The sequence below is a fragment of the Nothoprocta perdicaria genome, unplaced genomic scaffold (assembly GCF_003342845.1).
Source record: "Nothoprocta perdicaria isolate Ctin4 unplaced genomic scaffold, notPer1 scaffold_2, whole genome shotgun sequence".
NCBI lineage: Eukaryota > Metazoa > Chordata > Aves > Tinamiformes > Tinamidae > Nothoprocta > Nothoprocta perdicaria.
Window position 1 is genome coordinate 7,794,886 of NW_020455204.1, and position 22,988 is coordinate 7,817,873.

The 22,988-nt window shown below is 46.8% G+C and overlaps 1 protein-coding gene across 1 annotated transcript in view; it reads left to right on the forward strand.

The window, feature by feature from the left end:
• PITPNM2 (phosphatidylinositol transfer protein membrane associated 2) overlaps positions 1 to 22,988 on the forward strand; it is a 90,291-nt gene that overhangs the window by 35,883 nt on the left and 31,420 nt on the right. Inside the window, exons 3-6 of the mRNA XM_026037602.1 lie at positions 4,127 to 4,299; positions 18,347 to 18,561; positions 20,213 to 20,334; positions 21,216 to 21,449. Coding sequence (XP_025893387.1) covers positions 4,222 to 4,299; positions 18,347 to 18,561; positions 20,213 to 20,334; positions 21,216 to 21,449 — 649 coding nt within the window. The 5' untranslated portion in view covers positions 4,127 to 4,221. The remainder of the gene's footprint in view (positions 1 to 4,126; positions 4,300 to 18,346; positions 18,562 to 20,212; positions 20,335 to 21,215; positions 21,450 to 22,988) is intronic.

The following is a 22,988-nucleotide window of genomic DNA, read 5'->3' on the forward strand; positions in this document are numbered from 1 at the left end:
CAGATAGGACTGATACAACCCTCAGCTCTCTTGCATGTGCACTGAATAACTGAGAGATAGGATGAGGTATTTGTTAGAAATGGGAGTTTTAAAGTTTAGTAATATTGGTGAATAATCATAGCCACAAGTTACTACATAGAAATTTTGGGCATTCTAAACTTGTAATGTGAACATTGGCTGGAAAATGTCCCATTGCCTGTGCAGGAGAAACTGCTTCTGCACAGGGGGAGAAGGGAATGGTCAAATACAAACGCTCAAAATGCATCTGCTTGGAAAACCCTCATAAATTGTGTTTTCCCCTTGCCCTATATCGTGCGACTGGGGAAGATGCTGCTGCTGCAGCCTGGTGGCACATCCAGGTGGAGATGGGAATGCTGTGGAATAAATTCCATGGGAGCTTCTTTGGGAGCTGGTGCTCTGGTGGCTGCTGGCCGGCAGCCAGGGCTAGCTTGGGGCTTGGTGCAGGATGAGGGAGGCCGTGAAGCAGCTGGGGGTGTTTGATGTGGGAAAGGAGGCGCTGGTGGTGGCGGAGCCGCCGCTCCGGGCGCGCGAGGCGGAGCGGGATTGCGGTGGGGCCGGCAGGAGGATGCCGCATTAATCAAGACGGGAGCATCGAGGCCGCCCGCGGAAAAGTGCTGACTCTGGCTCCTAGAAATCTGCTTTACGTTTATGCTGCCGTTTCCAACGGCACAAATAAATTGGAGCGCGATACGTCTGCACCCCGAGCTGCCTCGGGAAGCTGCTGAGCATCTGGCCGGACAGGGACTGTGGGCGGCTCTCGAGCCCATCGCTTCCCCCAGGCCCAAATGCTCTGGACACTTGGGACCGGCTCTTAAAAACATCTTCATCCACGGAGGCACCTGTTGGGGGGCAAAGGAGATGTAAGGAGCCTAAAGGAAGCCGGTAGGTGTGTTGTCCAGGTCCTGCCTTTGCTCATCCCCTTGTTGTGACCTGCTTGGCTTGGGCTTCTCGGTGCTTTTTATTACCTCTCTTTCGCTCCTCAGCTCTGAGGAGATGCTCCAAGGAAGCTGCTCAGGAGGGGAGCGCTGGATGCAGATCTTCAGCTCATTAGTGTGATCTTTCCTTCGAGAGACCTCCCTCAACTCGAGGCAGCAGCAGCAGAGCCCCGGGCGGCAGCGGTCGGTGCCGATGGGGAGCGCGGGCCCGGGGCGAATCTCCCAAGCTCCTAATAGCATAAAACGAACCTCCCACGTGAGGCTGGAGAGAGCTAATTACCCTCGCCCTCTGCTTCCCGGGTTTTATTCCTCCCCTACTGAATCCATGAAATAGCAGCCCTGGCACAGGGTTTCATCACCGCTGTGGTGGTTTGGAGCTCGCTTGCATCCTGCAAAGCGCCCGTGTTCAGGAGCCTGCGCGGGAGCTCGAGCTGATGGAGGAGCTGGGGAGGGGACGGCCGGGAGGGTCGTAGCGGCAGAGCTGGCAGTGGGGCCTGGGCCGCAGTGCAGCGTCGCCTCCTGTCCCCTTCAGCACCGATCTGCTGAGACATATACACTTCAACTGCCCTTAGTGCATTAATTGTGTTCATTACGTTAATTACACTGTGGCAGTTGGCATTGGTCCTTTGCCACCTCATTTAGCCATCGGGCTGCTGAGCTGGGGCTCCAAACGGGCCTGCCCTAAGCACTGAGCTCCTAGGCTGAGTTTGGGGCTTTGCTGCCTCTCTTGATCCCTTCACGTCTGCTGATCCTCGTAGATCCCCCCTCTCCCGGGATCTGTGATTCATAGATTGCCCCTCTCCGGGRGGAAAAAAAGGGCATGGCTTAAAGACGTGTGAAAGTGTCCCGTGTGGCTGTTGCTTCCCGTTGCTTGTGCGTCGCGGTGTGCGCGTTGGGCTGTTCCCGTTGGGGTGTGCCCTGCCCCAGCTCTCCGCCTGTGCCGCGGCCGGCGCCTTGCAGAGCCGCAGAAGGGCCGGTGCGGTGCTCCGCGGCCGYCTCTCTGCAGTGGTGCTTTGGGCAGTGCTGGGAACCATCCGGGTCTGCTTTGATTCCCCGTGAAGTCCCAGGACTTGCCAAGGGTTGTGGTCCGTCCCTGTTGACATGGTGATCCCCAGCCCCCCAATCCAATTAATACTCATCCTTTAAAAACTCGGACCTGTTTTAAAAGGCAAGGGGAAAATAGCCATGTGGGTGGGCGCAGCAAATCCCAAGGGGTGGTGTGTGCACCCTGTCATCAGGCCACTCATCTGGGCTGCCCAATGTGCCGGGGCCCAAACGCTGCCGTCCCGGTCCCTGCGGCCCGTCGCGTTGCTGGTTTCGCTCTGTGAYGAAATAAACTCTCCTGTGTCTTGGTCGTCTGAATTATTACTTGCTTGACASTTCATTATAAACGCATTTTTTTTCATCTTGGCGCTGCTTTCCTGCCATTTTATTGCCTTTATGCTTCTATTTTTGTTTTACTCATCTCCCTCAATCGATTGAAATATCCTGTTTTCAGCGAGCAGCCCAGGCAGATGCGGCTGACATCCCTGCAGCAGGAGTGAGTCTGCTCCAGATCATTTGCAGGGAGGGAGAGGAAGGGTTTTAAGCCCAACTTTCCCAGCTCGCTGGGGTGGAGCAAACGGCTCTGCTGGCAGCGAGAGGTGGGATGGGATCCTGGAGCTCCGTGGCCTGTGCTYGGGATCTGTTCCCCTGCTCTGCTTGTCGTCCTTTGCAATGACACTAATTAAAACCCATCTAATGAGATTATCCCCACTTGCTCTGGAGGATTAGTTTGATGGAAGGCGTCAAACTTTTTTGGTTTTTTGTTCCCTCCCCACACACACATAGGTATCTCTGCCAGCATTAAAATGAACTTTAAAAGAAATAGTTTAGATGCTGCAGCACCAGAGAGCGGCTGCTATTCCAGGAGAGCCATTCCAGAGACGAGAAGCTGCCTTCTTCCTGGTCTGGACCTGGGTTATAAACCCAAATTGTGTCCCTGGCTACCTCACGACCATGAGTTTGATTTATTTATGTATTTACTGAGTGTGCTCAGGGCTGTAGAGGGCTGGTGAGGCGCCCTGCCCATGCAAAGTGGCACCGGGACCTCCTGATGGCAGTGGTGGACTTCCCTGGGACCCAGGTGTTGGCATCAACCCCTGCATCAGCTGGTTGGCTTTGTTCTGCTTTGCATRGGGTTTTTTTGTTTGTTTTCCCCAAATGTGAGCCTTTTGTCTGTATTGGCTTCAGCAGCTCTGTCTCCAAAGTGCCAACACGCAGGGACAGCAGTGAGTTTGGGGGATGCAGAGGAGCTGGAGTTCTGCTTTATGCGCTAGGAAAGTGGCCTTCAAATGATGTTGTGCTGGGGCTGCACTTCTTGTGTCCTCGCTTCCCTGCTGCTCTTATTTTTCTCTCCCTTAATTTCTTTCTTTTTTTTTTTTTGACATCTTTATCTACAGCCTAAGGGCAATCTTAAGGATGTTTGAAAAGTTACTGTTTTAACCCTGGACATAGTAAATGCAGGGCTTTTTTAAGCAATAATTTTCTTAAATTGCCTTCAGGCTGGATGTTCTCTGTTGCAGTTTGATCTTTAGCTGTGCTCTCTTGCTATGGGAGTGTAAAAATGAGCCTGGCGCAAACATCAATGGCAAGATGAATTAGGCTGTAGACTTCTCAGGAGGTGAGAGAGAGCGGATCCCAACCAGACACTAATTCAGAGTAAAGCGAGGAAGAAAAATGCATTTCCGCAGACCACATTGTTGGAATCCAATTGACGCTGCCCATCGCGGCGYTCCCGAGAGCCAAGGAAGTCTAATTACTGCCTTTTCTCCCCGCTGAACAAACGTGAGAGGGTAAAATCGGATACCTTTTAGTGCAGGCGTCTCTGGCACGTTGCTGACATCAAAGAGGGGCACTATTGTCCAGCAACAAAAGCTCTGCCTGTGGATTTGGAGCTATTGTCGCATCTTTCCTGAGGATGCCGGTGCATGTGGAAGTCTGATGAATAAACAGCAAGGGTCAGGAGGGCAACTCGTCCAAAAGATTCTGTTCAATTTGGTATCGAGCCTCTGGTTCCGCTCAAGGCAATCTTCTTTCTCCTATTAAGCCTATTCCTATTAAGAGAAATTAATATTTTTTTGATAAGATAGTCTCTAAGAATGGAAAATAACTGCTTTTCTCTCTTCCAGGGAACTTCAATGCATTTGCTTACTGTTATTTAAGGAGCCTTCACTAGACGCTTTTGGATCGCGCTTCTGAGCGGACAAAAGATTTTGCCTTCAAAATGCTCATCAAGGAATATCGCATTCCTCTTCCGATGAGCGTGGAGGAGTATCGCATTGCCCAGCTCTACATGATACAGGTCAGTAACRGGGCATCCGTTGGGTGGGTGGATGAGTTTTGAATTTGAGGTGTTCTGAGAGAACTTGGGAGATGGCACCTCAYGGACAGGCCATTGCTGTGAAGGGAGGCAATGAGGCCAAGCAGGTGGGCACCTAACCAGGTAACTCCGTAACTTTCCTTGGCTGCAAGGAAAAGCTCTTCCCRTCCTGCTGGGAAGAAGCAGTCTAGGATAAATCTTAGATGTTAAATCAAAGGCATAACTGGAGTTCAGAAATCGAGGTATCTAGACGTAATACTTTGTTTATGTACTGCTATGAAAGAGATGCTGATCAGTCTAGGTGCAGAATATAGATTAATTTTAATATGCTTCTGAGCACTGATGGGATCTTCTTTTTTAATTCCATATCCTCAGTAAAGCATTAATTAAAATGTTGRTTTTGTAACTCAAATCCTGCATGCCCAGCTTTTCCCACTGTTTGAAATACAAACAGAAGCTTTTCTTTTAAAAAAGGAAAGCTGAAGGATTTTCTTAAAAGGAATTTGAAGTATTATTTCATTGTCCCTCACACTAAAGGAAATTTAAAATGGCCCTAATCCAGCAAAAYGCAAGTCTAATATTTAGTCTTTAATAGAACTCCATTTCCTTTGGTGACACAAAGCAATGCTAGCAAAGTCACCTTTGGTTTAAGGCCTAAAATGAATTATAAATAAAGCTAAGGAGGAAAAAATAAAGCAGTAAAGGGCACGATTCCTCCCCCCTTTCCCTTTCCCCACATTGCAGCTGTGCTCCTTTTAAGGACTTGTACACTTGGACCTGACTGCTACAACAGTGCATGGTGTGTGTTTTCCAGGAATAACAATGGAATTCCTTTTTTTTTTTTTTTTTTTTTTTTTTTTTTTTTTTTTTTTTTTTTTTTTTTTTTTTTTTTTTTTTTGTGTGTTTTTTTTTTTTTTTAGCATGAATTAATAAACAGTGTTCTCAGGAGGCTTCAGTTCTGTGTAGCTTTTCCTGAAGCTGTAGCTGATTTGAACGGTATCGTAATTATTTTGTCACAACTTTTTCTTCCAAACTTGRCTTAGCTGCTTTAAATACAGAACTGGGAGCTGGGTTGCGGCCTGCAGAGCTTGCTGGCGAGCAGCGGAGCATCCAGGAGGATGAGGCGGCTGGGAAGGGAGTGCCCGGCTGCTCTAACGAGGAATTGCTAATTGGGGAGCGTCGGCGCCGGCTCCGCTGCCAGGAGGAGGCCTCAGTCCGTGGGCTGCACTTGCTTCCAGATGTTCATATACCTATTTTTGTCTAATTAATGCAGAGCACTGGCTTGCATTTTGTTCACTCAGCAGTGGTTTTAGCTGAATCTTAACATAAAGGACTAAATGAGCCCATAGGGTTTGGCGTGAGGGGAGATTCTTTGGCCCAACACTTGGCTAAAGGAAACTGCCCCTCCGTCCTGCATTTGCCCTGATTTTCTGGGGCACTGATCTGCAGCAGAGCGAGGCTGCCCCCAGGTCAGGGGTGCAGAGTCCCTGACAGTCTCTGATGCTCCTGCTTTTACCCAGGAATAAACTGGCAACCCTGGATTTCCCCATAGGCCAGGTAGTCTAGGGAGCTGTATGGCAGCTCAGGGAGTTTAGTCCTGGATGTGTACGAGTCCAAGAGGGAAAACGAGCTGTGCTTCAGCTTGAAAATCCTTGTCTTTGAGCAAAGGTATTTCGATGAACACCTTAGGAYAGAATAACAGGTTTACAGTCTGTTTGTTAGTGCCTGGTAGGGCTCTGCTTCAGCYCCTGCTGAAACTGTTGGAAAGATTCACGCTGACTTCAATGGGAGGTTTTCCTAGACCGTGTTACCAAATGTCCTTTTTCTTCCATTTGATTTGAAAGTGCAGGTTTTGTCTTTGAGGGCTAAGCTGGAGCAGAAGCAGTCGGGAGCACAACTCCTGTCCTTTTCAAAGGACAAGGAGAGGCTTCATGTCTCCCTTCCTAATTATTTTCCCTCCCGAGTGTGCAGGAGGGCAACAGGAGAAGCAAGCTGTGTACTTTGAGAAGAACTTAGAGGAACTGCGAGCTGAGGTCGCTGCATAAAACATCAATGTAGTGAGATTTCTTGGAAATCCTCAAATCATTCTGTTCTGTGTGTTTCAGGCAGAGTAGCTCCTGGGAAGATCTATTTTTTAAGAGCAAAAGGTCCATTTTGGAGACAGGTGTTGTGTGCAGCGTGGTTTGGTTATTGCTGGAGATGCTAATGCCCGTTAGAAGCAATTTTGCAGCAGTGCAGAAGATGGGCACATGTTCTACAAGAGGTTCAGAGAGCCTCAAGCACCTACTTGATGTTGAGCACTTGTCTAACTTCAAACTCATGAGTAAAGCTCTTGTTCAGCTCTGAGCCAGTTGGTTGTGGAGCTGCTCTTGAAGAGCAGAGAAGTCAATGTCCCAAATCTGCAAGTCTTCCAAACTGAAGTTCTCTAAAAGGACCTTCTTGCCTGGGGAGGGGGAAGCCAATGCCTTGTGCACTTGCTTTAGGGACATTTTCTGCTCCTGAAGACCCAGCAGTGGGGATTTTTAGGTGGAAGCCATAGTATTAGTGGCTGTTTTTAGACATTTCTGTTGGGTTGTCCGTACCTGTCGTAGAAGATCCTCTGAGACCATGAGAGAACAGCCCCTCTTAGAGACTTATATAAAATTCAATGGGTTTTTTTGTTAAGCAACAGCACATCCAACTAGCAAAGGACTCTTCCTCTGAGCCAAGCCAGGCTTCACTCATATTTACTGTGTTTACYCTGTGACAGAATAAAAAATATGCAGTGTATGATCCAGCATCTCCTTATTTCCCTGTGCAAGACAAACAGTAAATCACTGCATGCACCTGCTCATGCTGCTGTGGTTGCTCTGATGCTTCCAGTTCCCTTGATGGGGTCCTTGCTGGTGTCCAGGGCTCTGAAAATGAAGGCAATGGGGCTACTGGTTTTCTGGTTGGCAGCTGGTTGGCGAGGGCAATGAGGAGGGGAGAATCGCAAGTCTCTGCAGTGTTGCTCTCTGCTGGCCTCTGAAGTATTGGCCACAGGGACAGTGGTTTCAGTACCTTAAGCAGCACTTAGATTCTTCAATAAATGAGTTAATTTTACATTACGGCAAAGGGCTTAATGCACCTTTGACTTGCAGCCTAGCAGATCTGAATGGAATTGTTTTGCTCTATTAAATCTCAGACTATCAATATCAGTATTTCCATGGGGGGAACCTCTCATGCAGTGTTTTCAACATGTTCAGATCGGGAGTCCTTGCTGCGTTAGCCACAGAGCAGTTTGGTCTTAGCTCTTCCATATGCATGAGGGTTTTTCATCACTGCTCTCTCTGCCCAAATTCTTATATCTGGCCTCAGAAACGGTGATCTTCCTTTGTGCTGGTGTCAGGCAGATGGAATCCAGCAAAATATTTTGAGACAGGAACCCAGAATTTTCTCGTTAATGTTTTTAACTTGTGTCATGGTTTCATCTGATTTCAGCTCCCCTGCTCACTGATACTTGCTTTTTGGAATGAGCCACCTTCATTTCAGCACAAAATTGCAGCAAGGATTGGTTCAGTATCAATACCTGGTGATGGTGGTAGCCATCACCACAGTCTGGTACGTGAGACATTTACGCTGCTCTGATGACCCTGTCCTGCCTTCTTTCTCAGAATCTGTACACACGTGTGTGCACCTACACGTGTGCACACTTAAAAGCCTGTCCTGCTTCCAGGGATGGGAGAGGCTCTCGCCCCGAGGAAAGCACTTCAGTGCAGACTTGAAATGAGTTTCCTGAGGCACAAACCCTTTCAAGAGACAGTTCTAATCATCAGTAGGGATTTTGTTGCTTACTGCAGGAGTAGTGACCTAAGGACTGTGATATGGGTGTCTTCTCCAGCTCTGTTCATCRCATCCAAACCATTTTTCTGTCTCTTCAAGGCCTTTGAAGCCTGTTGGCCACAGGCAGGACCATTCTTTTTTGCTTCTGCAATACGTAAAATAGAAGTTGGTAAGGATCTCTTAATTCTTCCACTTTGCGTGTCTTGCATATTCATATCTCAATAGCTGTCCTTTCCTACAACATTTGTTTTTATGTTTAGCAAATGTAACCTTTGCTGTTAGGCTTCTCCCTAACTCCAAAACACGTGCTTTAGTATTAAGTCCCTTTGGCTCGTACAAGCTCCTATGCCAAGATGTGAGCACATTCATCAGGAGGATCAGTATGTTATTAGACACAGGTCAGGCCATTCATCTTCGCAATACCCTCATTACCACAGTCCCGTTCACCGTGGGATTCGGAGGGAGCGCTGCCCTTCCAACCTTTAAATAAGACCAGAGAATTCCTCCTGTTATTAAATCTTATTTTTAAATCAGCATGCATAGCTTACTTTATCTGTTGTAAATAACTTTGGTCCACGCGGTTTTTGCTAAGTACTTGTGACCTTCCTCAGAAGWCAGCGCTTGAAAAATATTGTTCTGGACACAGGGATTGCCTTTTGAGGCTGAGGGTTATTTTAAGATGCTGCATCATCCTTGTAAGCTAATAATGGTAATAGTTTGTCATTCAGCACTCCGAGGGTCCACGCTTGGACGGACTCTGGCCTTTATATTTGGCAATGTGCTAAGGATGACCCGTCTTCTGCTAAGCACTGTGTGCTGAACGCAGGCAGGATCCTGGGAACTGAGGGTGCTTCTCATCTTTTCACATGAGCCTCTCTCCCACAGTCCCTCAGAGCTTCCCATTGATCCTGAAAAATCAGAGTATTTCCAGGCACCTGCAGTGCATCGTGCTCCCTGGCATGGCTGAGTCAACACGTGCAATTCCATGGTCATCTTTCCTGCCCCTTAGACCCCTGTGCCAGCCTATTTCCTCCCTCAGGTAGAGCCTTGAGGATCAGGCTTCCAAAACATGCTCCGTGGTGGTAATTCTGGATGCTCTGCCCTAATAGCTTGGTGCAGGAGTCGTGTCCCTCAGCCTGTCAGCTGCACTTGGCGCTTGCCAGCAGGCTCAGCAGATGGTGRGAGATTGATTGAGTGGGGGAAAACAAACTAACCCTTCATCTCTGCATCCTGAAGAACTGCATGGCTGATTATTTTGGTTTCATTTACAGATGCCTTGGCAATYGGAACAGATAGACATGTGTGCTTTGATTTTCAAAGCAGGTGACGTGCTGCTGCCTGCTCTGGAGACCCTGAAAGATGCTCAGATCTCTGAAGAGCAAAATCCTGGTCTGAGGATTTTCAGGCTGTTTCTGTGCTTCAGCATTCAAAACCTGTGGCTTCTAGGTTCTCTCTTGCTCCTCTGGTTTTTATAACAGAGGAGCACATTTTAGGAAACTTTACAGAAATAGCAAGTGCATCATTTTTGCATTTTTTGTTTGTTTCTTGTTTTGCAGTCGTTATTTTAGAACAGCTCTTGGATTGGCTCTTAATCGTAACCTGGCAAGAAAAGATTAATTATAARCTAATGAGCTATCTTTACTTGAGATCTCCTTCTCTCTCTCTCTCTCTCTCATTAAAACAAAACTGAGTGAAACGAAGGTAAGGCTGCAACACCACAATGTCTTTAAACTGTAGATTTGCACTGGTTTTAATACAAGGTGCAGCACTAACAATTGTACTGTGCTTGCAGCTGTGAAAAAAACTCCTTTTTATTTTTTCCCCTTTCTTTTTAAAATTCTTAYGAAAGAAAATGTCTGATCCATATCGCTGTGGACAAAATCTTGACTATTGATGTGAATTTGGTCCTCATGGTTCATAGGCTTGAAGGCAAATAATGAATTGAATTGAGATACTAGGGAAACTAGGGGAGTTTCCTTAGATTAGTCTGGCAGTATTTTAGTATATAGCCTGTTGTTAATGAACAGTTGAAATTAGTTCCTAATATGTCAAGGGTCTAGTCAGAATCTGGCTTGATTCAAACCCCCTAAGTTGAAATATCCTCCCTGCCTCACAGTATAATAACAGGCGACTTGGTGTCCCCCCTCCCTGTGCATTAGGGCAGTAATCCTCCTGGATGTCCCTGCTGGAAGAGTTAATATGTGAAAAATCCAGTTAAAGGCAGAGAGGGAAGGAAAGACTCTTATTAAAGCAGGATGAAATACCGAGCTGGAAGCGTAGCAGACATTTTGAAGGATGGAGCATGTGGCATAAACAAGTTTGAGGCATCTCCATAATAAAGTGATTCCTAATCCCTGTGCCTCTGGCGCGTGGAGCCGCTGCTCCGCCGGAGCGTGGCTGGGCATCTTCACGAGGCCGCCTGATGGATGGGTGGCCGTTGCAATGGCTCTTAACGCTATAAATTATTTATAGTCCCGCGCAATTGATTGTCCCCAAAATAACTTGCTATGGTACAAACAGCTTCATTAATACCTAGGCCTGATTCTAAACAGTGCAGCCCAGGTGCTGGTTGTACAGATGGATGCTGTGCATCTTTCTGCTCTGTCTTGTGAGAGGAGCCCAACCTGCCTTCAAGATTTGTTTTTCATTTTATTTTATTTTGCATATCAGGGGTGACGGTGCTGCAGGTGACCTGTACAAACAGCACCTGGGCTGCACTGGAAGTGCTTCCACATACTGGTCCTGAGATGCAGCCTCARCATTAAGAGACTGAAACCACTGAAGCCAAATGACAGGCCAGAGCCGGGATCTGGGGAGAACAAGAGGTGTTGGAAGCTCGGACTCGCCTCCTGGAGTGACTGTGGGGACAGATGGGCAGTTGCAGCTTTGTGCATGTTGAATTTCTGGGTTTTTTTGTCACTTGCTTTGGGCAGCACTGGAGGAAGGAGAATGCCCTGCCAGTCATCAGTCCTACAGAGAGAGGTTATAAAACAGATTCTTCTTTGCCTTTATTCATAAAGACATTTATGAGCGAYGGATTTCTTTGTCCTCCTTGTATTTCAGGTGGATCCCAGCACCATGGAAGGCCAGGGCGGTAGTTGAACCTCCCATCCTGATCCCTACCTGACTCCAGCTCGCCTCCCTCTTCTAACTCCATCTTGACACAGGCCCTTGGTGCATTATTACCTTTTTTCCCCCGCTTTTCAGCTCTAATTGGATTAGGATCACTTTGCGTCACGCGTGAGGGATGCGTGTCGGAGCGCGAAGGGCGCCCGGAAGCACGGGCGCCATGGCGACTCGTGACGTCGCTYGCCCTGCCGTTAGCGCTAACGATCGGCGCTGGGGCCCGGCCGGCGACGGCCTCGGCTCAACCCGGCGAGCCGCGCGTGCAGCCACGTCGCCATGGAAACGGTTAAACGTATTAAYGTTTTTAAACGTTTAACGTTGGCCGCGTCCCTAACGTGCCCGGCACGTGGCGTGAGCACAACGGGAGGTTCTCAGTGGCCATCACCGTTCAGCTCATGTGGCTTCCCAAGGGTCCACAAGCTGTTGTGGTGTCCTTTGGTGAAAGCCTGAAGGAGGAGGAGRAGGTTTCCTCAAGGGTGAGATGGTGGAAGGGGCCTTGAAGGACCCGTGTTCAAACCTAGTGGCACCATCAGCCTCGAGGCTTTAGGTTTTGTTCTCCCTCATAGGACCAGGTCTCTGGTGCCTTGAGAGCACCCAGAGCAAAAACCCTTTGGCCAGCAGCACAGAATTGTGAGGACTTTCCTGCTTTAGCAGCCTAATGCATTARCAGCAATAGTTTTTTGTTTGTTTTGTTTTTTTAATTTAATTCCCCTAACTTCCTGTTTGCTCTTGGAGCGCATTAGGTGCTGATCAAATTACGTCAGTTTTGATCCCATCAGAAGTTCTGCTTCTTGGCCGCCGTAGGGGCGGAGCAGGTCCCGTCTCCCCTGCTCACACTAATGTGCTCTCTTCAGATATCAGCCTAATTACGTTGATAAAATTTTAATTAGCTGTTTCAAATCCTTGATGACACACACATACACTTGGGAAAAAAAAAAAAAAAAGAGGTTTAACATGCATGACACAACTGAACTTTAAGAGTATGAAGATATTTTGTTTTCACAGTTGAAGAGCGGTTTTTTGGTACCTGCCGCAAGCACTGGCCGCGGTGCCTGGTCGGTCGACAGGCAGAAGGTTGGTGGTGGTGAAAGCAGATTGCTCGTAATGAATTAGATGTCAGTTCAAATGATCAAGAAAGAGTAGTTAACAAAGCCCAGAGCTGAGTCATACCACAGCAAAGACAGCGAAGATGGAAAGGCTACACCCATGGGCACGCACGCAGTGGTGCTACGTGTTATCGTCGACAAAAATCCTGTGCTGGGAAAAGGCGTTAAAAATAAACCGTACCATTAGTTTTGAGACCTTTAGGTATTTTCCAGTATTTCTATCGTTTGGCTTCGGGTTTTAGGCGCAGTTTAATTCTGGCTTGCAGCAACCCTGGCTGAAACTGTGCGTCTGTTGCTGAGCTGTTTTATTTGTGGTGCTTAGATGGTAGGAGAGCCATAAGCTCAGACGTGTGGCCGAGACTGAGGGGCTGTGTCATTTATAACATCCCACAGCACTTCTGTAAAAGGTTATTGGYAGTCTGTCCAGCAGTGATGAGAAAAGAGACATTTTTTTTAAGTATAGCATTTGGGAGGAGTTAGACGATTTAATTTCTTACCCAAATGTGACATTTGCCTTGTGCAACCTAACTGCGGAATAATAGGAAAAAAAGACAAAATAAAACTGTGATGATTGGAGTTTTGCCTGTCTTAGAAGTCTTCCTACTTCCTTTCTAAAACTGAGCAGAAGAAAAAACAGGTCTGATTAGTGAAAAAGGTCTTAGATGCTACCCAAAATCAGCAGGGATCATCCATCCTCAGCGACTTCAGGTACTTTGTTGTCTGCCGAGCAGTGCAAGGCAATTTGGGTTTTTCCACGGTTCCCAAAGGGATGAGACTGTTTCTGGGGTCTTAATTGGCCCTCGTGGTAGCCTTAGCATCTTGATAAAAAAGCCGTAATTGGTCCTAGGGAATGTTTTCTCTGCCTCCCTTGCTACAGCAGTGTGAGCAAGTATGTTAGCCGGATCCTCTGGGGAGAAATGCTGTCGTGTTCTTCTTCAGCAGATCCATAGATGCCTACTTCTGCTGTGGTTGTCACTTGAAGCCATCTACCAACTGTAAATTATTTTATACCCCTGTCTGTTTCTAAATGGGATTAAAAAAMCTCCAAGACTTGGGTGTTATTTTAATGGATTCTCCCAAAAGAATTTCCTGGACCATCAAACTATGCAGCTGCCCAATGGGAGCTGGAGCATTGTGGAGGAAAAGAAATCTTATTGCTCCCAGACAGTGATTTTTGTCCTCGTTGTTTATGGACAATGGGTCTAGCAAGTGTAGTGCTGGCGGTCTGAGTAATTTGAACAATCTCAAGTCGTTACTCGTGTGTGGTATTGAAGTAGACTGCTCTTAGCACATAAATACGTTGCAATGATGCACCAAGGAACTTCGCTGCGAAAGGGAAGCGTGTCAGCCCCTTGTAATCAGTCTCTAATATATTTAGATTGAGGGGTTGAACTGTAAGCCATAATCAGTGGTAAACAAGATAAGCCTATCGCTATAATCTATTTTAGAAAGCTAGAACAATGCCTGGACYGCCTGTTAGCGCCATGCAGCCTGCCCTGTTTTTGCCATTCTCTGCAATACAGTCGCTTTACTCGACGCAGAGCATGGCAGTGCAGAGGGCAGTGCTGATGTGGGATAATGCTCTTCTCAGTGTTCTTCTGAGTCATATTGCAAAATAACTTGGAAAACACAATAATATCATGTTTTCTGCTTGCCAAAACAGGCCTTCTGCTGGGGTCAAGCCCAGCACCACAGAAGTTGTCCCATTTCAGCTTCTATGGATGCGGGATGATGGTGCCTTTGAGCTTCAGCTATGCCTTGCAGTGCTTTAAAGGGAGTTTAAAGTCACGGAAGTCGCTCTTTGGCCTGACAGGAGCAGATTTGGGAGAGACAGGATGCGTGCAGAGCTCAGCACTATCACCTTGTTGTTCAGGAAGAAAAGAACGGGACTGCTCTCCTCGTGGAGATGCTGGATACCTACAGCCTGATACCGAACACAGTGAACGGTGCTGCAATTTGTGTTCTTCTAATGCACAAACCACCAGCTGATGCTGAAAATGCTGCAGTGTGTTGCCCATTTAGTGACGCTCTGTCTGCTAAGCTAGCAAGCAGAGCACTGCCTGGATTGCTGGCCTSGTGTGAGGCCAAGGGAGTGCTCGGCAACTCTTTGAGACTCCTGTGACTGTTTTACTTCACTCAGCCAATTCAACAGCAGAGCTGGAAAAAAAAGTCACTTCCAAAATAAAGATCCCGAATTGCTGGGTCTGGCAATGAGCATCCTGGCTACTGAAGTCTGGAGGCAAAAAAACCCCAGAAGTTCAGTTTCTAAAGCTTGTTGGTTTCTGTGTTTCTCCTGCGGGTATGATAGAGTGTATCCCAGCTGCCCTGCTTATCCTGCATTACGTGTCCTGTATGGAGCTGCTGTAAGTGCAGGGCTCCTGCAGCGCTGCTGAGCCTCCCCAAGCTGGGGACGGTTCTGTTCTCAGCAGTGGTAATTCCTCCCCTGAGGAAGAATTCCTCTCCGTGCACCACTAGAAAAACCTATGAGCTTAACTCAGTCACCTGGCCGCATTCAGCTCCACCAGGATCATTTGCTGCGCTTGGGCTTTGCATGGATCATGTCCATGCTGGGAACCAAGAGGCTTCCTCACTGGGAAGGCGAATGGAAAACCCGAGGCTGATCCACCTGGCTGCTAGTAGAAGGYCTTGGGTCTAGAGCCCTTCTTGTGCTTTTGTGAAGGGCAGATGATAAATGGGGTTAGGCCAGGTCCATGTTGGAGTGGCATTCACGGGAATTATTCATCCTRTGGTTGTTACGGTGAGGTCGTGTGTTGTGTCCCATGCTATGCCGCTGTGCCAAGAGATTTATTTTAATAGAAGCCTTTAAGTAACTGGCGTTCTTGCTAATCATGGTGCATCTGCTTCCCTGGGTTCCCTGTTATGAGTAATTTAATGCTATTACTTTAGCTGGAAGGGATCTGTGTCACCATCTGTCCTGGAAAGCTATTGATGGGGCTGTGCAGAACATCCAGTGTCATCGGCGGGGGAGAGGGAGTTCTAAAGGGATGACTGGATTTCCTGTTGTAATACAATATAAGACGGTTTACTGCGATTACAGCTTAGATAACTTGTATATAAAGGCTGTTAGCTACGCTTTGATTTTGTTGAGGACCATTCCTCAGGTATTTGTAGAGGGAGAAGATTCTGTTATCGGCTCGTTCCCGATAATAGCGCGGCTGAGGGGCYGGAGAAAAGCTCCCTGCTGTAGGGTCGTGGCTCTAGAAAGCTGCAACCTTAGAGTGACCCTAAAACGCCTGCACATGTGCCACCCCTAGCAGTCAGATACCCTTAGAGAGGGCTTTTCAAGCCAAATGTTTTCCTAATCAAGGGCTATTTTTTAATGGTTGTTGACAAAACGCTTCCCTGCAACAAGCCCCCTCCACACTCCAGCTGAGCCGCAGCAGACGTGGAGAGGTTACACGGTTGAAAAGCAGATTGCTCTTCGTTTCCCTGAGTGCTGCACTTGCACAGCACCACTTGCCTGCACAGAATCATCCTGGCGTGCCTTGCTGAGGTCTGCTTTCTTTTTCTTTTTGCTTGAGAAATGCATTTACTTTTTGTGTTTATGATGAGTTTCCCCTCTAAACTATTGAGTTGAGCCCTTCCTGACCCTTGCATGGCTGTGTTGTCATCTCTGTAGGTTCTAGACAAGGGTGAGAGCAGTCAGGGCTGTGCAGGTGCTTGACATGACATGATTCTGTGGAGTTTTCCTTGAATTGTGCTGCCCTTCCCAGCCATTCCCCTTAAAGCATGTTACTTGGAACATAGATTGGCCTGACTTAAAATCTTGGCACAAAACAACTGGAAATGTTGTTTGTGATGGAAATCCTACTGTTTAGGTTTTTGTCACAGAGATAGAGCTCTTGTTTCACAACAGTCTAAGAAAATGGTCTAAGAAAGAGCACGTCCGTGGGCTTTGGGCTCTGGTGCTGGGAGCGGAGATGCTTCATGCCCTTAGACGGGCTGTATTAACCAGACCATGGACCATAACGGGACCGCTCTGGCGACGGAGGCACTCGGGGAGAGAGGGTAACACGGAGACCGGCCTCGAGCGCCGGCCGTGCGGCTTCGCAGGTGGGTCAAACTGGGGGAAAACTCCCGCCTCCTGGAGAGCTCCCAGGAGAAGGGAGCCAGGAGACGCTGTTCATTTGTGGCTTGGGAAGGAGATGTGTGGCACTGACTGCTGTTTCCAAGGAGAAGCCTAGAGGGGTTTTTCCTTCAGTTTCATGTCATGGCTGTAAAAGCAGGTTGAATCTTCAAGATCTCGCTCTCCTGATGTGATGCAAGTGTTTGTAAAGAGGTGGCTGCTGTCTGTGCTGGCCAGGCTTGGCATGATCCTAGAAGATGCTGAGGCTGCTCATCCCTAGGGATTTCTTTGGAAGCTGAAAGACTCCCGACTGCGTTTGGCTTAGAACAAGGGCTGTTGACCTGGGAGGGTAGCTTGAAATCCAGCTGCTCTCTGATTCTGCATGTGGTCGTTTGGCCCAAAGCAAATCCATATTTCTTTATAATTTCCCTGCACTCCTACCATATAATAAAACTCTAAAACCTTTGTAATTTATTTCCACACGCTGGGCTGTTGTTCTGCCCGACCCATTCGCTGTGCCTGCTGGGTTGCTGCCTTTTCAGAGACCTTTGAATTGGCCAGATTTAGGGGTCATCAAGATTATTTAATGTTATTGTCATAAATATTTGTACAGGACTTGGCCAGTGTTTATACAAGAGCTGAAAGACAGTAATTTTTTTGAAGAGGTTGTGTGTTTAAATGAATTACCAGCTGAATGTTTGGTATAAACTTCAGAAAAAGTGCTTCTCTTGCTGGAGCATTGCAATTTATGGAGTGGGAGAAGAACTTGAGTATTTATATTTGTCAGTTGTTTAGATTTGCCAGTTACTGCTGTTTAAACTTAAAATCACTTGAGAGTTATTTAGAAGTAAATATCCCGCTTTTTAAATAGTTATGTTCCTTGTCATCCTGCCTCTGAAAGAAAAGCTGATTTCTTGCATTATATTAATCACTTTGTGTTAAACCACATTTTCCTTGGTTTTGTTTGTAGGCAAAAAACACCCAAAGAGTTGTTGTTGCGTTATTTTTTGCAGTCGATTCTTGCGTAGTTTCCAGTTTGTTCTTAATTGCCGCGATATTGCCCTCAAACGCAACGAGTAAATTCAAAATGCTCAGAGTATGAGTCTGTTATTTGGAAATAGTGAGCGTTATACATCATTGTATCTGCTGAAGCGTGTTAGAAATGAATAAATATTTGGATTGTCTCTAGCTCTTAGAAGCACAGATTTTGGGGTGATTTTTTTTTTTTAAGGAATTTTTGCCAGTGTTCTCAATGAGGGACAATACTACAAATAAGCCAAAATGCAGAGGCTGCCAGAGAGTGCTGTGTGCAGTCTGRCAAACTTGGGTTATTTCTTCTAAAAATCTTAATTAGCAGAGCAAAATCATCAAGCTGTTCTCGGAGAGTTGCTGCCCTGCCAGACCAAGAGCAGCAACCCTCAAATACTGTGATTTTGGGTTACAGGATACAGTCTTTAGGGCTGTGGATGTTGCACTGAGTGTGCACATGGTTCTTCATGCCATCCTTGCACCACAAGGATGTTCCAAGGGTGACAACTCCCCTTTGCTGTGACAGCCGCTGCTGTGGCGGCTTCTTGTGCTGTTGTGTTSTTCAGAGCCATGAGTAGCCTGGGATGGGAGCGGGAATTGAGGTGTTGTTGGGCCTCTGTTTTAAGCCACCTCTTAGTTTTAAAGGTGTTTAGAGGTTTAGATGAGCTGCTARGTCTCTCCCAGTTCCTCTCTCTAGCTTTGGTGATCTTAGTGCCGCGGTGATGGCGCTGCTCCAGTTCTACACAGCACTGATGGTTGTATAAAATTATACTCAACAGAAGCCCTGGAAACCATCCCCACTTTTCATATGCTCCAAGATGCAGGTATTCRCCATGCCCTGGCAGCAATAACTGTGGTAACGTGTCTTGCCTTTCAGAAAAAGAGCAGAGAGGAGACATGTGGGGAAGGCAGTGGAGTGGAGATCCTGGAGAACAGACCCTACATGGACGGCCCGGGAGGCAACGGGCAGTACACTCACAAAGTTTACCACATTGGTATGCACATCCCCAGCTGGTTTCGCTCCATATTGCCCAAGGCAGCGCTGCGAGTTGAAGAGGAATCTTGGAACGCGTATCCTTATACGAGGACAAGGTAACGCTCATCATCGCAACGTGCAGAAATGTTCCTCTGCTTTACAGGATTTGCTGTCGCTTTGTGTGACGGTGACGTCTTTTACATCTTCAATATTATCCTGTAGAGCAATTGTGGAGACAAGTCCTAAAATTCCTACCAGTGTTCAGATCTCAGGAGTGTAAGTGTTGCCTGAGCTGCCTGTGCAAGTGCTTCAGAAGGGGTATCTGGTAGCTCTGAGACGTGAGCTGTTTTGCTGGCCAGACCCTGGGAAATCTCAAATAGGTTCTCATTTAGTCTTGTATCCTGCACTACACATTCTACTTAACGTTGCAGGGATCTAGCAGCTCAGTGAAGCTGGATTTAAATGTGCATGGGGATGGGAAGGTTGTCACATTCAGCATTGTCAAGTAAAGCAAGATTCATTGTTCTGGGGAAAGTGTAGGGTGAGAAAAACCGTAAAAGAATATGAAATGTGGCAAGTTTTCTGGTGCTTCTGTTCTGGGGATTTTTTAACTGACATTTAGCTGGAAAATAATAAACCTGCACCTGCAGCCTTTATAGTGAAAAGGAGAGAGTTCCCTGGAGCCTTCTGGGACCTCATTTTTTCAGCTGATCTCRTCTAGGAGGGCTTCAGATATCCCGGAATAAAGTCTGGGATCTCACTCTATGCTCATTGCTTTTTAGAGCATTTGCCTTATTTCAGGCTTACAAGGCTGATGGTGCTGTCATCTTTCATAGCAAAAAGGCTGTAATGAAAGTGCTGATTTCACCAGAAACCTAGAAGAGTTTCAGAGTTTTATTTTTGCTGCTTATGACAATAGTTTGGGGAAGGGCACGAAGTGCGTGACTGCACGAGCAGTTGCTCACGACCGCAAGTACCAGAGCTGTCCCCTTTTCACATGATCCAAGCCAATTTCTGTCTGTTTTTTTAGTCCTCTTGAAATGCCCAGTAAGCTGGGCAAGAAATAAAGCCCTGCACAGAATCCCTCTGGGCTTTTTTATTTCCATAGATTCTTGGCAAGAGCTCAGCTTTCTCCTGCCTAAGGTGTATTCCCAGAGCATCCCCACATTCGTACCTGTGTCCTATCCGTAAGGATAACATAACTTGCTAATACAGCAGACCTGAAAGCCATCTCCTTGCTGAAAACCGCTGCTCTAAAAGCAGCGTGTCCTCGTCGTCATCTCCTGGAGGAGATGCTGTCAAACCAAGTTGCTGTTTTTTTTGTCAATGTCTCCACAAATTGAGACCATTTGCTTTTCCCCTCGGGCTTTCTCCTGCCAGCGCTTGCTCTTGCCAGCTGAGAAGCTGTTTCTGGGTCTGTGTGGGTGCCCTGTGCCCAGGAGCTGCATGGGGCCCGTTGGCTCCTGTGATCCGTGTGACGCCCCATGGGGAACAGGCTCCTTTATTGCTCTGCACTTGGGGTTTCATAAAGCAGAGCCCTTGCACCAAAGCAGYACGTCCAAGGCAAGCTCCTGCCTTAAGAAGTTATTAAAGAAATGTTAGCCTCTTTTTGTAATCCATATTGGTGGTATTTTCAATCTCTCTGAAGTAAAACAGAAGTAAAGGCTGGCGTGGATTTGAGGCTGGTTTTGTGCCTCCTAGGCGGTGTTTTCTGTACTTGCGGAGCCTAGCAGGATTTACTCTAAGCTGCACTGTGCTCTCTTTCAGGTATACGTGTCCTTTTGTGGAGAAGTTCTCTATTGATATCGAGACSTACTACAAAACTGACCCAGGAGAGCACGTCAACGTGTTCAATCTTTCTCCTGCRGAGAAAAGACAGACCATTCTCGGTGAATAGCCCCTTTCCTTTAGCTTGTTTTCCTTTATTTTGCTTTTGGTTAGCTGTGTAAAAGGTTTTTCCTGGCATATCCCATGACTTTCCTTCATCATTAGTCGCCAGAGATTCATGAGCCTTAAATACTTAAGGATTAAACAGAGGAGAGGCAAAAGAGAATGTCCTATAAAAGGGTTGAAAGGGCCCATGTCACAGCAGCTCCTGTGCCTTGCTGTCCCTCATGGTCCATGCAGTGGATGCACTTGATGCTTCCATTGGGGTTTGCAGGCAGGCTGCACATCTTTCAAATGCCTTCGTTCATTCTGCTCCTTTGCATTTTCCACTCCTGCCTTGGCAATTGTCAATCAGGATAACTTGGAGTATAGTCACTRAAGAGGGTAGCAGATACAGCAGTGCAGCAGCAGCGTGTGACATGTTAGCAGTACCCTCCCCTGATGTGCTCCACAGATAAGGTGTTCAGTGGGTAGTGTCTTTTCCATTACAGCATTAAAAAAATGCAACTGTGTTGTAACTGCCTCTGAGGCAGAGCTGTAAGCACTGTGGGTGAGAGCAGAAAAACTAAAGATGGGGTGTGCAAAAGATGCTCCACAAATGGAGCTGGGAACCTGTCTGGGTGCTGTGGGCAAAAATATCTATTTGAAGCAAAGCATCTCTTTTCTGGAGCTGTGTGACTAAGTTCCCCTGGCAGAGCCAATTGCTGCCCAGGAGCGATAGATAAACAATCCAAATATCAGTTGTTTAAGTGTAAATGGAAAGAAACTAAATTGCTGTAATGTTTCTAGTACTTACTAAAATGGCATCAACTCTGAAAAATGGTATTTCCTTCCTCTCTTTGACTAAAGGGCACAGTTAACTGTGTCTCTTCTCTTTTTATAGATCCTATCGATATTGTTAAAGATCCTATCCCTCCACATGAATACAAAGCTGAGGAGGATCCAAAACTGTATAAATCAGTGAAGACTAAAAGAGGCCCCCTCTCAGAAGACTGGATTGAAGAATACAAGAACAACCCTGGGAAATACCCAATCATGTGTGCATATAAACTTTGTAAAGTCGAGTTCAGATACTGGGGGATGCAGTCCAAAATCGAGCGGTTTATCCATGATGTTGGTGAGCATTTGTAGTCTTGCAAGGTTCACTGTCAACTGCTTAATGTTGCTTCTGAATTGAAACACGCAGGTGAGGTATATATGATACAACGCATCACAAGATGTGGCTATAAGGAGATTTTTGGGCCAGGCTGCCCTGCTACATACAGAAGAAAATCCTGTTGTTCTGAAAATCACAGTATGTGAGAGTCCAGATCACATGTAGACCATGTAGAAATAGTTAAAGGTCCTGTAGTGAAAAGGTAGGCAAAATCTTCCCTTTTTTTTTTTTTTTTTTTTTTTTTTTGTATGTTTTTTTTTTTTTAATTTTTTTTTTTTTTTTTTTTTTTTTTTTTTGGTAAGGATTTTTCTGGTTAAAATATATTCCAGTGATTTTCCAAAATCCTCCCACTTTTGGACAGAATTCCCCCATGCACACACACGTACCTCTGCCCTCCCAGTTGTGGTGTCCGTGGCTCCTAACCCTGCTGTGCTCCCAACCCGCCGTGGTGAGTGAACACGCTGCTTTGATCGATGCCTCGCTCTTAGGTCAAGTGCTTTTAAGGAGGTGGCTGCTGTTTGTGTCCCAGGGTAAGTAAGTGGAGGCCGCGCGAGCCAGAGCAGTGGGAGCAGCGCCGGCAGTAATTTGTTCTCTGCAGAAAATCTATAACACAACTGCTGTCGTTCTTGTGAGCCGTGCCACTGGAGACGGGGTCTGTGGCCAAGCGCAAAACTTAAGGAATGTTCCTTTAAATCGTTTCCATCTCAAAAAATGGCTCTCCTTGGACACAAACATGACGAAGAAGGCGCCAACTTGTCGTATGCATGAAGGATGCTGGCTAGTTTCTGTACACAGTAAATTCCCCTGCGGGACTTCTACAGCTCTCTCTCTCTTTATGCAAAACTGCTTTGCAGCCCCTGGTGCTAGAGGAAGTAAAGGGCTTTATAGTTCCTTTCAGTCGTACAGTGCTCCTGARAGCTGATGTGGAAATCACTGCTAGAGCAGTGGAGCAAGGCGTGCACCGTTCTCTGAACAGTCACAGGGTGCTCTCATGGAGCTCCTTTGGTTTAACTTTTCCTGCGGATGGGAGTTTTTACCTGTTAGAGACTCTATTACAAGTGACTGTCTGCAATGAGCTCCCTCGGTGTTTCGGTGACGTGGGTTAATTCAGTGAATACTGCAAAACATGGGGGCAGAATAACAACTCCATTGTAGCTGTTAAATTAAAAAGGAAACATGTGACTCTTCCAGTTGTTCAGAGGTGTTTGGCATAGATTAAACTGTGGTCCCTTAGAAATGCTGCTTTTGTGCTTCATAAAAGATTGCCTGCTGTTTTCCTCTTGATTGAGGCTTTGCAGAGAGCCAACCAGTTCATTGTCTGCCTTTCAAAAGCCTTTCCACTCTGTTATAATGATGGCAAATAATGTCTTTCAATGCGGTTAAGACGCATAAAATCAGAAAAGTCTTCAAGGAGGGACAAAGTGGARTGGCTGAAGAGTGGAAGCCAAAGCTGCAGGTATCTACAGAAGGTGTGTAGCCTTTACMTTGCAACACGATAGC